Source organism: Staurois parvus, unplaced genomic scaffold (genome assembly GCF_062004578.1).
Source record: "Staurois parvus isolate SC_StPar_1 unplaced genomic scaffold, SC_StPar_1.0 ptg000655l, whole genome shotgun sequence".
Classification (NCBI taxonomy): domain Eukaryota; kingdom Metazoa; phylum Chordata; class Amphibia; order Anura; family Ranidae; genus Staurois; species Staurois parvus.
In genome coordinates this window covers 795,833-810,164 of record NW_028318451.1, presented here as the reverse complement: position 1 = coordinate 810,164, position 14,332 = coordinate 795,833, and the positions used below count along the sequence as shown (strand labels likewise).

The 14,332-nt window shown below is 41.5% G+C and overlaps 1 protein-coding gene across 1 annotated transcript in view; it reads left to right on the top strand.

Moving 5' to 3' along the window:
* Window positions 1–14,332, top strand: part of LOC149448843 (uncharacterized) — a 79,750-nt gene that overhangs the window by 41,582 nt on the left and 23,836 nt on the right. Inside the window, exons 7-8 of the mRNA XM_089694175.1 lie at window positions 11,542–11,584; window positions 11,754–11,825. Coding sequence (XP_089550301.1) covers window positions 11,542–11,584; window positions 11,754–11,825 — 115 coding nt within the window. The remainder of the gene's footprint in view (window positions 1–11,541; window positions 11,585–11,753; window positions 11,826–14,332) is intronic.

The following is a 14,332-nucleotide window of genomic DNA, read 5'->3' as shown; positions in this document are numbered from 1 at the left end:
CTCAGATGGGCACTGATATGTGGCATTGATGGGCACTGGTAGGCACTGATATGTGGCATTGATGTGGCACTGATGGGCACTGGCACGTGGCACTGATGAGCACTGACACAAGGCACTGATGGACACTGACAGGTGGCACTGCTGGGGCTACACTGATCATCAGGGCACACTGATCATCAGTGTCCTGATGATCAGTGTACATGTCCCCTCCGCTGAATGCCGATTACCGACTCTCCTCTCCTCTCGAGCTGTCGGCGTGACAGCTCGAGAGGAGAGAATTGCCGATAACTGGCATTTCCCTGTTTACGTGTGATCAGCTGTGATTGGACACAGCTGATCACATGACCGAGCCAACATCTTTGGCTCTTTCCGTGGATCGGTGATCCGCTGTGTCCGAGGGACACAGCGCACCGCCGCTTGCCGCACTGTGCGCTCCCAGAGCCGTGCATGTGCGCGGAGAATGGGAGGACGTCATATGATGTCCTCCCAGAACGAGAGAACCACCTTGCGTCTGTCATATTACTATATGTCGGGAGGGAGGTGGTTAAAGGGGGTTGTGGTGTTGTGGACAGGAATATTTAATATGTCTATATATCATTTAAAACCTTGGTCAAATGCTATAGCACTCACCACCAATTTCATGCTTGTAAAAGCTCAGCTACTTCTATTACTGACGTGTTGCGGACCCATTGCAAGCAGGTCTGCAACCCAATTTGGGTCCCAACCAATAGCTTAATAAACACAGCTCTAAGGTCCAAACAGTCTTTTACATTCTTCTGTGGCAGCCTGTATACCCCGTATGGATTCAATAAGATTTGAGTCAAATGCAGTACTTGGAGTGGGGACAAAGATTCCTCCATTATTTCTCCTTCTCTTTTAAGAGGAAGGATATGGCTGCTGAAAGGGCCTCTCTATCTTTCCAGTGACTTATATATTTTATGTGCTAAACCTGGTCTTTATTCTAATTTGTCAGCCCTGAAAATCGTGCAATTTATTTCTCCTACTTTTTCAGTTACCTAATAAATCGATAAATCATTTGAAAAATTCATCTGAGGGTGCTACACAGAAGTCAATAGTTCACATAACATTTTCATAGCCCTAAACCTAAAGGGCATTCCTTGATCAATTACAAATTTACATGTTATGAAGAAACTCTTTCCCTACAGTTTGGTAGGAGATATTTCTTAAAGGGAGCAACTCATCCATACCCATAAAGTGGGCTGTTGCCAACTTTACCACAGGTCCTTTTTAGGTCCATTGCTATTAGTTCATAAAGTATTTTGATTACTGGCATTGGGACCCAACATTCCATGATAATGGTCTCTAGGGCCTGATATCTGGCACTTCACACATCCACATAAATCTTTAACCAAAAGAATCAATGGAGAATAGGTGCTTTATGCAACCCAGGTGACCTCCCTGACAACCAGAACCATGCTGAAATGCATTGGAGTACTCAGCCCCCACAGATGCAATGTACTCCAATCTGGCACTGATTCAGTATATCTGAATCCACCAGACTAAATTCCAGAGTCCAACAGGTCTTGGAACACTTTTATTGCCCACTTTTATCATAGACATAGGGAACATGTGCTACATACCAGATGAGCAAAGAAAGACATCTATCTAGAAATGTCACATTTCATGCTTTCAAGGAGTCCATACTGAATTCATATGTCTGTCTTCATGATGTCTGCAGGGTAAATTGGGTTGAAGGCTTAGTGGAAAGGAACACCACTGAAACCGTTTTTGTCCACTGGATCCACATGGTAAAAATGATGAGGCAGTGGTGCATCTTCTTACAGGTTTTTTTTTTTTTTTTTCTTGTCAAAGCTTAGTTGAACAAGCTGAAATTAGAAGCTGATTGGCACCATGCACAGCTGCACCAGAGTTTGCACTCTCCAGGTTTAGTAAAGCAATCCTAATGAGTTTTGTGTACAAAAACAAAAAAAATCTTATACATTTAGAAAGCACATTGAGCGATAGCTTACACACGGTATACACGTACAATTTATTCTCAAGCATTTTATTTTTCTTCCCACAGAGTTGAAATAACTTCCACTACTAAATAACAAAAATATGTAAAAGCGAATACATAGAGAAAAAGCAAAAATGAGTTGCATTTACCCATAAGAAAGATTGCAATTTTTATATAATTACTTAGATCCTGAGAGGTCTAGGAACCTAACATATAGAAATGTCCACCAGGCTTCTTTTTTGTATAATGGCCTTTCTTGATTCTTGCAGTTTACCTATTGTGGACATTGGGCATGCAGCTTCATCAAAGATCACAGGCCTCCTCTCACAGCATTTGCCAGCAATTCTTGGCTGTCAAAATTACTACCTGGGAGTTGCTGTGTTGCTTCTAAGTGGACCAATACTTTTTAACATATTTATAAATGATATAGTATCTAGGAATAAAAGTTCTATTTCAGTATTTGCAGATGATACTAAGCTACACAGCGGAATTGTATCCCTACAGGAAGTCTCCAACCTACAAATCAACCTCAACACACTATTTAATTTGGCAGCTATGTGGCAAATGAGGTTTAATGTTCATCAATGTGAAGTTATGCACTTAGGGCTAAAAACATGCTTGCATCATACGTACTAGAAGGAGAACAGCTGGGGCAGTCAGTGGTGGAGGATCTAGCTGTTCTAGTAGATCTACCTAATAACAGTGGCGTCCCGAGGCAGGTGCGGGGGGTGCTTTCCACACCGGGTGACACCGACCACACGGGGTAACACCGGACCCGCTCCACAAAAAGCTATGTTGTAAAGAAAGCTGACGATCCCCACAGGATGCATAGGATCTGCAGATTGAGCATAGTCTGGTCCATTATGCTCAATCCGCAGATCCAATCCATTCTGCAGGGATCGTTGGAGGGGGTGTCACCAAGTGTTACTGCACCGGGTGACACCTACCCTAGGGACGCCTCTGCCTAATAATAGCATGCAATGCCAAGCTGCATTTTCTAAAGCTAGCAAGATACTTTCTTGTATGAAAATGGACTCTTGTGAGAGAGACATAATTTTTTCCATGTACAGATCATTATTAAAGTGTATGTAAACTTTAACCTTGTAAAATAACCTATTCAGTTAAAAAGATAAGTTCACCTTAGGGAACATGTTCCTACTCCTGCAGCCTCTCCGTGATCTGCTGCCCCCCAGTGACAGCAAGCCGGGGATCTTCTCTCTGCACTCATTATCACCATTTAAAAAAAAAAAAAAAAGAGTTTTGTCAATGGAAGAACTTTAACTACCATCAGCCTTTGTGGCTGATGGCTTGTAACTACAATGCAAGCCAACCCTAGTGTCCCTGATCACTGCCCCAGGATTATCCATAATTAAAAATGCAGCCAGCCCCTGTCACTTGTCCCGGTGCTCACAAAAACACCCCAAAAATGGAACAGAATACATTTTAGCCTAAATTTATGAAGAAAGATTATTTGCAAAGTTTTATAACTAAGCAAAATATGTTTTTTTTTCCCCCAAAATTTTTTGGTATATTTTCCATTTTTATAGCGAAAAATAAAAAAAACAGTGGTGATCTAATACCACCAAAAGAAAGCTCTATTTGTGTGAAAAAAAATTATAAAGGTTTCATTTGGGTACAGTGTTGCATGACCGCGCAATTGTCCTTTTAAGTGTGACAGTGCTGCAAATGTAAAAAAGTTTGAAAAAGTGTGAAAGCTGAAGATTGTCCTGGACTGGAAGGAGGTGAAAGCGTGCAGACTTGAAGTGGTTAAAATAGAAATTAAATGAAGGGCAAAACATTTGTAGATGTATAAAAAAAAATTATAAAAATCTTTTTTCCCTTTTTTTTTTTTTTTTTTGCAAGTGACCACATTCCCTTTGTTCTCATTGTTCTCTGTCGCATAAGAGCTGGGGGAAGAGAATTACTGATCTTCCCAATGAATGGCTCTATGGGGGGGGGAGGCAGGAAAAGTCTGACCATTGGAGGAGAGCGCACTGAGTTCCCAGTATAGCTAGGAAAGCAGAGGGACTGATAGGAACGCCAGGGATTTTACACAAGAAGAAATAAACAAAGAACAGGATACTTTTTCATATAAGTACATGGTACAGCAGGCACATCTCAGAAATATGAAATGTTGTGTTTACATATTCTTTACGACCTCTTCTGGAATATGCAGTTCAGTTTTAGGCACCTGTTCACAAAAAGGATGAGAGTGCAGAGAAGGGCAACCAAATTGATAAGAGGCATGGAGGAGCTCAACAATAAGGAAAGATTGTGTGATGAACTGAATTTTCTTAAGAAGAGGGGAGGGTATGATCAACGTGTACAAATACAACATACATACTGGGCTGCTGCTAGACTATTTGGCTCCACAAAAAAAAAAATATTAATTTTAAAAAACAGTAGAAAATGTTAAGTTAACAAAATATGAAACTGGTAAATTTCTTTTAATTAAAAATAAGTGCCATAAGATGACACCAGCACCAACAGATCCCAGGCTGGAATTCCCCAGGCAATAGGGGGAGATAAAACTCAGATCAGCAGGCCCAACGGGCTCTAGAAGAGCAGGCTGTGGGATTGTGATGATGGCTGGCAGGCTGGGTCACACTTAGACACGAGACATCAGAGTTAGACATTACATTCCTGATGAATGGGAACAGAAGAGCTGGAACTCAACAGTGATCAGCAGCCACCAGTAGGGACTGATTCTGAGAGGAGCACTGAAAGGAGCTGCAGCTCAGCTGCTACACTGGCCCCAGAAACCCAGCATCTTCCTCTGTCCTTTCTTCCTCCCCTCTGCCACCCCTCCCCTCAGCTGAAGGATCATTCATGATGTGGCAGCATCCCACACAGAGAGAGTGCCGAACTGTGCTGTGGCCCTAGGTGGCACTGCACCCTAGGCAGCCACCTAGTTTGCCTAGTGGAAGCACTGGCCCTGCGTACATAAGTGGTCCATACAGTGAACTTTGTGTAGAGTTATTCACTTATTACAGAGGACAAGGAGGTACTCTTTACATCTGGAGGACAAAATATTTAACCTTCACATATGGAAAGGCTGTTTCACAGTAAATATGAAAATATGGAATAGACTCCCTCAAGAACTAGTTCTGGCCAGCTCAGTAAATGTTTTTTAAAAAAGAGCTGGATGCATTTCTAAATGCACAAAATTTAACTGGATACTAATTTTTATAGGTAATAACGCAAGAGATAGTTAATCCAGGGAATATCGAATTAGCTCCAGATGGAACTGGAAGGATTTTTTTTCATTTTGAATGGGCTGAAATTGCACCACACCAAAAGTAGTGCATGCACTACTTTATGAAATGCCCGGAAACGTCTGTACCATGCGATCCAGTGGAGGCCAATGCAGGCAACCCCCGAAGCAGATCACAAGGTCATTGCGATTGGAATGTGGTGTGGGAAGCTGCGTAGTACCTTGGCTCTCTCTCTGCATTGTAGTATTAATGGACCCTTAAAATAACATGGTTTGTTTTTTGTTTATGGATTGCATTAAAAATATTCCCAAAAAATTGCCACAAGAAAGCCTTGTTTGTGCTGCAGAAAAATATATATGTAATTCTTTATCTTAGGTAATGACAAGGTTATTACCAAATAAACTGGCTCATAGTAAAATGTAAAATTTGCTACACACAGAAGGTGTAGAGGTGTGAGAGCTGAAGTGGTTAAGGTCTTAATTGCTGAGGAATTTTTATGCCCCAATCTTGGATGCTCAAAGTATTCTAAAAGCAGGGGCGGACTGACCATTTGGAAACTCGGGCACTGCCCGAGGGCCCGGGGTCAGTAGGGGTCCCCATGAGATGCCCCTGGTACCTTTTTCATAGGCTTTTTTGAGTTTGGGCAAGGACACAGGGGCCCCATGATCCCCTATTGCCCGGGGGCCCCATGATCCCTTATTGCCCGGGGGCCCCATGAGTTGTCAGTCCGCCCCTGTCTAAAAGTTTTTGGTTTTTTTTCATTTTTGGAAAATAACAAACATGTCTATACTTACCTACTGTGTGCAGTAGCTTTGTACAGAGCAGCCTGGATCCTACTCTTGGGTCCCGCACAGGCTCTCCTGGCCCTTCCCTCCTGTTGGACTCCCACCACAGCAATACTCAGACCAGCCTGTCTGACACCAACAACCATTCCACTTTCAAAATCATTTAAATCCCCTTTTTTCCACATTCTGATGCTCACTTTGAACTTCAGCAAGCCATCTTTGTGACAATCGCGCGTCAGACCCGTGCCCTTCTCACCAAACTCGTGACTGAAGGACTAGCCAATCTGAAACCGCAATGTCACGTCCGTAACAATGCCACGCCCAGCTGCACCCTGCACACCGATTTTCCAGCTAATTGGACCACAATCGACTCACCTGCAGCCTGGGAGTGGTTGCTACTGGGTCAGGTTAATTACGCAATTAACCCTTCACACTGCACCGCCTCCTTTTTATACAGAGAAAGAGGAAACTCAGCAATACACTAGGATGATTGGTTAATCGTTGGTATACTGCTATCTCTGCGGACAGGTTATACAGAGGGTTAAACACTCATAGTAGCGCTCTTCAGCGGCAGGGATTTATAAGTCACATTAAAGAGCTATAGAAACAGTTCAACACTTTCAGAAAGTAAGATTTATTACTAAAAGGTCAAAAGGGTGCAGTAGAAATATTTACAGAAAAAAGATGAGTATATATATATATATATATATATATATATATATATATATATATATACAGAGCACAACAGCACAGCAAACAGATAACGGAAAGAAGTTTAGGTAAATAAGTACTTGCCTGGGGTTAAGCAGTTTCAATACTGATGAGCTAAAAAGGGATTTCTGGTCTCGCACTCAGTTTCGTTGTTACAGCAAGATTCCCCTTTCTCTCTGTCTGCTAGATGTTAAAACGCAGAAGGTCCTCACTTCTGTCTACACACAAAACATAACAGCCTCTTTCCTACCCAAAATCAACGGGGTGTCTCTTACAACAGAACCCAATTGCCTTATTTGGTAAAAGGATTGTATGCAGGGGCTCAGCATCATACACTGATTGCATTCCTGAGGGAGGGGGAAAATCGGAGGAGGGAGACTGATTTGGAATTTAAGAGAAATACCAAAATGCTGACGTTTGGAGCAAAATGGAAAACCGCGCCTCTCCCTGTGTGCAGGATTGTTACAATCTTCACCATGTCTAGATGCCTAAAGGCATTGAGTTTATGTTCTAACTCTCACATCTACACTTTCTAGTTTCACATAGAGTACCAGCATCATGGCCATTTAGGAGACAGTTCTTACCTGTCTGATATACCCCAGTCACCTACTGATCCTAGCAAGCGTCTCTCCCAAGGACTGAAAGCCCAAGTAACCAGTCAAGTTCAGGTGATCAGACATCTCCACACCCTCTTGACGCACTTGAATCAACTACAGGACTCTCTTGCTCCAGCTTCATAGCCTTCAGCTCAATCAAGGTCTGATGCCACAGGTTTGTAAATCTGTGTAATCACTGAGAGCTACAGTTGCAGAACTCTTATTATGGATCACAATACACTCCTGGAGTGCCCTACCTTTCATTGTACGTGCCTCACCCAAGTCTTGCCAGACAGGGCTCTTCCCCTTGCTATACCCTTTCTGGTTCAGTATTGGATTACCTAGAAGTCCTCTAAAAGCTCAAAGTGGCTCATTTGACACCACATATTCCCTACAATTGGGCCATCAACCCAACTCCCAGGCTTCACTTCCCCGAGAGAATAGGTGTCGCCTCATCACTTTCAAAAAGACCAATACCATGTCAGAATACATCGCTGAGAATCTCCAAAAAGACTTCATCCTCAAACCATCTTCTCCTGTTGGGACTGGGTTCTTTTTAGAAAAAAAAAAACATTTTTACTCTATTCCTGTACTGACTGCCATGGATTAAATGCCATCGCAGTTAAGAGCCACTACCTGCTGCCTCTTCTTACAGTGCAAGGATTTATTACTTTAGAATTACAAGATGAATACAATGTAATTTGCATCAGAGAGGGAGACTGCTTTTAGTACTTGGGACTGTCACTAAGAGTACATTGTGATGCCTTTTAGCCTCTCTAACACCCCCACACTTTTCCATTTTGTCAGTGAAATAATCCAAGGTGTGCTCTGTGAGTGGATATATCTGGTTGATATACTAATTTTCTCCTCTAAATTGCCCACACAGACGCTATGTCCGTACTGTCTTACAATGCCTCAAATATGAAAATATTCTCTATGTTAAGATCAAGAATATCTCCTGCAGTGCTGAGGTACTTTTCCTGGGCTTTATAGTGTCTAAAGATGGTATTTCCATGGACCCTGAAAATATTGCCGCTATCTCCAATTGGCCTATTTCCGGCACAATGAAAGCTACACGGTACTTTCTAGAATTCACAAATTACTACTGGCAGATCATCAACTACATCTACACTGGCAGATCATCACCTACAGCTCTCACTCAGAAACAAACTGACCACAAGCTCTGGCCTTCCAACGCAGGTAAAGACTTCCAGGCTTTGAAATGTATCTTTCTTGACCCTTCTGCATTGAGTTTAATGCATCATTCATAGGGATTATTGACATCAAATCCCTACTGAGACTATGGTTTTTAAATAAATACCTTTTTTAATTAAGTATAATTTTATTTTGATTAAAGTTTTGTAGGAAAAAATACATGCATGACAAAAGATACATCATATATACAAGAAATACATATTCTCTAACATTTTGTGACTTGTGTTTCAGAATAACACACAGAAATGTAGTGGCATAGGAGAAGACCCTTTGTGCTAATGCATAAATCCTAATAAAAATGGTAGCCATTAATTTCAGTGTGAACTAGTGTCTTATTTTGTATCTTTAATTTTGACATATACAATATATCTGTATTCTAAGATAAATTTGTATTTATTAAAGGAAAAAAACTGTAGAGTAGTAGTGGAAAAGGGTAGTAAAGGACAGAATAAGAGGAAAGGAGGGGTAAAGGTAAAGAACAAAAAATTAGGGGAAACATTTTTTTAAAAAAAAGAGGGATGTGGGGATGGATAAAATGGGTCATAGAGCCAAAGTTAGTTGACCAAGACATATGAAATAAATAAGGTATCTAATGTATTGCATTGTGGAGGTCTGAAGACCTAAACTGCTCCAACGAAAGCCAAATCAGGATAAGGCTCATTTTGGTCCAAACTATGTCCCAAAGGACCAGCTCTTTCATTTGCTGAACTGAATTTCACTCACATACTCCTTCTGCAAAGGAATAGGAAAAAAAGATAACTATTGCAGCCACAACATGTAAGGGCTGAAAAGCTGCAATATATAAACTTTTGTTTTTGAGATTAATACCAGTGTGACATTTTTGCAGGAAAAATACATACATGACAAAAGAAGCACCTGGTCAGAGCCTTGATGGACTCATATGAAAAAAGGAAGAGGAGTGGAGGAGAGTAAGTTGTAGGTAATGCTGAAGGAATTCTAGGGCTCATAGTAGGAGACTTTGAGGCTAAGGAAGTGGAGTTTGTGGAGGAGTAGATAGTCAACTGTGTTAAAGGCAGCAGAAAGGTCTACTAGTATAAGTACAGAGTGGTAGCCATTAGATTTAGAAGTTAGTAAATTGTTTGTTTGTTATTTGTAGAGGGGCTTTTTCTGTGGAGTGTTGTGAGAAAAGCCAGACTGTAATGGGTTGAATAGGTTGTTATTTGTGAAGAAGCCGCTCAATCAGTTTTAAAATTGGAGTCTGGAGCTAAATAAAAAGAGATGGGTCTTAAGTTTACTCATGGGGTCCATCAAGGTCTTTTTAAGTATGTGAGTGACCAGTGCGTTTCCCCAAGGGGAGGGGAAGATGCTAGTAGAGAGGGAGAGATAGATTATGTGAGTTAGAGAGTATGGAATAGAGCAAAAGGGTGATTGGAGTAGTTGTGAAGGAATGGGGTTATGGGACAGGTGTCGCCATGCAGACAGCAAACCAGGCAATCCTGGTGACAAATTATCCTATTAGTCCTTTTGGTTATAGAATCCACAATTTCAACCAGCTGTCTAGGCCTTCCTTCAATACCCCCACCACCCTTGCTAGATTGGTTGCTCTCCTGGCTGTTGGGGTTGCAGTGCTATCTAGGGCTGCCACCTCTGAGTTTGCCACCCCACATCTTAAACCAGCTTGGCAAATTTGGATGTTCAAAAACAGGACTGGCCTTTTTTTTCTGTGAGCCTCTACCACTCCCTTTAACTACAATAACCAATATTCCTATCTGATCATCCTCACTTATACCACCACCCTCTACATTAACCTCATTAACCAACTGAGCAGAATACTTCTTTAAAGGTTGTTTGTTCCACTAAGTGTTGCAGTAGGTATATATACTGTACGTGTGTGTATACATGTACTGTATATATACATTTTATTTTTTTCTTATTTCAGGTACTTTACACCTATATATTGTATGTTCACATCAGTCCCTAACCCTCAAGGGGTGTACAATCTCAGGTCCCTAACTTACAATCCTACACATACTAGGGCCAATTTTATACAGGCTCTAATTAACCTACAAACAGAAGCCAGGCGCTGTGTAGTTTTGTGATAAAAGTAATACACCTTATATGGAGGTGTGCCGTTAATAATTCATATGGTATAAAATAGATAACCAGCCTGTGGCTTTAAGAAGCCAGGTTCCAAGATGGACGGCCCGTCCGCTCAGAGGGAAGCAGTGGAGTAGAATGCCTGTCAGTGCAGGGACCACGTGTATCCGACATCCCAGCGTCCCGGATGACGTCACCACGATGTGGAGAGACGGAGGGGGGGAACTCTTGCTGGAGCCGCAGCTTTAGAAGGAAGAGGCTGGTTGCCGGGACAACATGTTTTGCGTGCATGCGCTTTATCAAGTCTGTGAAAAGTCCAGCAATCGGCCATTTTATAGGGGACTTGCACGGCAGAAGGGGCCGGCTTAACAACCAGGGGGATAATCCAAGGGAATTAACCTACCAGCATGTCTTTAGAGTGTGGGAGGAAACCCACGCAGGCAGTGCCGTCGCTGGGATTTGAACCAATGACCCTAGTACTGCCACACAAGCACACACACCAACTCAATGCATTTAGGCAAACTGAGCATAAGAAAGGGGATTTTAGTGACTTTGAACGTGGCATGGTTGTTGGTGCCAGATGGGCTGGTCTGAGTATTTGAAAAACTGCTGATCTGCTGGGATTGTCGCACACAAACATCTCTAGGGCTTACAAAGAGAGGACTGAAAAAGAGAAAATATCCAGTGAGTGGCAGTTGTGTGGACAAAAATGTCTTGTTAATGGCAGAGGTCAGAGTAGAATGGGCAGACTGGTTCAGCTGTGACATTCAGATGTTAGGGTCAGAATTTGGTGTAAACAACATGAAAGCATGGATCCATCCTGCCTTGTATCAACAGTTTAGGCTGGTGGTGGTGCAATGGCTTGGAGGATATTTTCTTGGCACTAGTACGGTGTACCTAATAAAGTGGCCAGTAAGTACACACACACACACACATATATACATACACACACTTTTATATATAATATATGTATTCTTTTATAGGAGGCATTTCCAACGAAGATATAGATGGCTCATTCAGTATAAGGTAAGGTTTTTTGTTTGGTTTTTATTTTGTTTGTTTTTTACAAATCTCTTTACAAATGTATGCTAGAGGTACTGTACAGTATATATAGGTTGAAATATGGGCATCATATTAGCAGAATTTAAAAGTGCACATTGTCACTCACAAACTTTTTTTTTTTTTTCATTTTTAGCATGAGTGTTGCTCGTGACCCCTTGGAAAATGAAATTTGCTCTGTGACTAATAAAGAACTTGCTCTGAAGAGGTAAGTCACCTATATTTCCAATCATAAACATATGGAAACACTATATTTTAGAGCACTCTCAATTACAAGTCTTCTTTCTCATGTCCATAAAGTAGGACTTTGGCCAGTAAACGAAAAAGGTAAAGCAGAACTTCAGGCAAACAACATTTTTTTTTCTTTTAAATTGGCTGTGTAAAATACATAAAATAAAACTCACATGGTATAAATACTATACTTCTGTCTTTCTGTGGCTTTCATACACGGAAGTTGTAATGGTAACACGTGCTGAGCCCTCATAAAGCTGTGTGGAAGGGCAAGGACGTCATGTTGTTCAGATTCAGCCATGACATTTATGTAGGAAGCCAGCAATTTTCCGCCTTTATTACCTTGGGTATAATAAGTAGTTCTGGCTCTTCTAAGGAATTTTTCGTGTTAGCGTAATAGGATTTTTTAAGGGCTATTCTATTGGTCTGTAATTCCTGTAATACCGTAGGAGAAAGACCTCTTTTATGTTGAGACTCTAAGCTAGCGATCTTAGTAATCAGTTCTGACATGACCTTTTGTCTACGGTTTTTCTCCCTAGAGGCTATCTGTAGTAACGCCTCGACAGAAGGCCTTATGTGCACCCCAAATATTAAAGATATCCGCATCTGAAGAGACATTGATATCAAAATACGCCTGCAAAGATTTAGAAATGTATGTGCGAGTATTGGGGTCATTACACCACAGGAATACTGGTGAGAATCGCAATGACTCCTCAATACTAATAGATAGAGGCGCGTGGTCTGACCATGTCATGGGATGAATTGTTGCTTTAGTAACAAGTTGCAGAAGTTGTATATCGGTTAAAAAATAATCAATCCTAGATTAAGACCTATGCGGACCTGAGTAATATGTAAAATCTGTCTCAGAGTCATAGAGACATTTCCAAGGATCATAAAGATTTGATTCCTGTATAGTTGGCGCCATAGAATACCTTACCCCGTGGGACTGGCCTGAGACATCCAAAAATTTGTGGATGACAGCATTAAAATCACCGCAGTAGAGAAAGAAACCCTTCTGAATTTTCATGACTTTCTTCCTCAGGGAGTTGAAAAAGGAGATTTGGTTGATTTGGTAGGGACATATAAATTTACTACCGTGTAGAGAACATTATTTAATGCACAAACCATTATTAGGTATCTTCCCTTCCAGCCACTCTCCAGGGAGTGGAGGGTAAAATATTACAGAACTTTTAATGGCTAATAAAACCCCACATTTTTTCACAGGGGAATTAGCTGTGAACACCTGTGGGTACAATTTGTGTGAGCATCGTGGAGGTTTGTTTGTAGAAAAATGTGTCTCTTGCACACAGGCAATATCCCCATGTAATTTCTGTGCCTCTTTCCACATCATACTGCATTTGTAAGGGCTATTGAGACCGTGCGCATTCATAGATACAATATTCAGTACCATACTAAAGCATATAACATAGATAATGCATGCTTGCCATCTATTGGTCTAAAAAACAGTAGCGGCCCTTTATAGCTAACCTGTATAAAGCCACGCACTTCAGCTCTCTTTGATTTGGATACATAGGCAAAGCTGAAATCAGAATCATTGCAGTGCCCCATAGGAACTCCTGGGTTAAAGTAGTTGCCGATACTCTGTTGGAAAAACTTAGAAAATAACAACAGAAAAACCAAACATAAACAATATAAACAAATAGCAAATAACTGCAAGTGAACCAAATCACTTTGACGTATTGGGGGGAATATCAGGGAACCACGAGCAATGATGCTCGGCAATTTTACGCTGTACTGGGCTAGTGAGACTCCCTCTCAAGGCACGATCAAAGCATGGGAGTACATAAGGCTAACCAGCTACTTTGTCCCATTCCGAAGTAACTTTCTTAGGGGAAGGTTTAGTGGCTGATGACTTCTTTTCTGCAGGTACAATCCCCCTTTTCTGCGCCAGTCGGAAACCCTCCTCCTCCGAGCTGACAGTCAGTAAACGATTGTCCCGTTTTATCAGCAATTTCGTGGGAAAACCCCATTGATACTATTATTGCGGAGTAATTTTGTAAGGGAGATTAACTTTTTACGAGCAATGATGGTATACTGCGAGTGATCCATAAATAGAGATATCCCATTATATGGCGTCGGTAGTGGATTGTGTGTTCTAGCAAAGATTCCTCCTTTATATGGTAGAAGTGGATTCTAGAGATAATGTCCCTAGGAACATGATCGAGAAGAAAGGAAGGCTTCGGCAGCCTATGCGCTCTATCCACTATCACATCTCCCTCTGACGTATGTGGTAACAAGGTACTGATCATCTGTTGGATAAACCGTCTAAGGTCTGCAGCAGAGACAGTTTTGCTCACCTCCCTAAATTTAATATTGTTCCTGCGCGAGCGGTCCTCCAGATCCACCACTTTTAGTTTCAGCGCTTTTAATTCCTCTTCCGCATCATTTATGAACATCACCTAACTCGTGGGCAGACGCAAACTCGCCCATTTTAGTTTCCACATGACTGACGCGCTCCCCCAG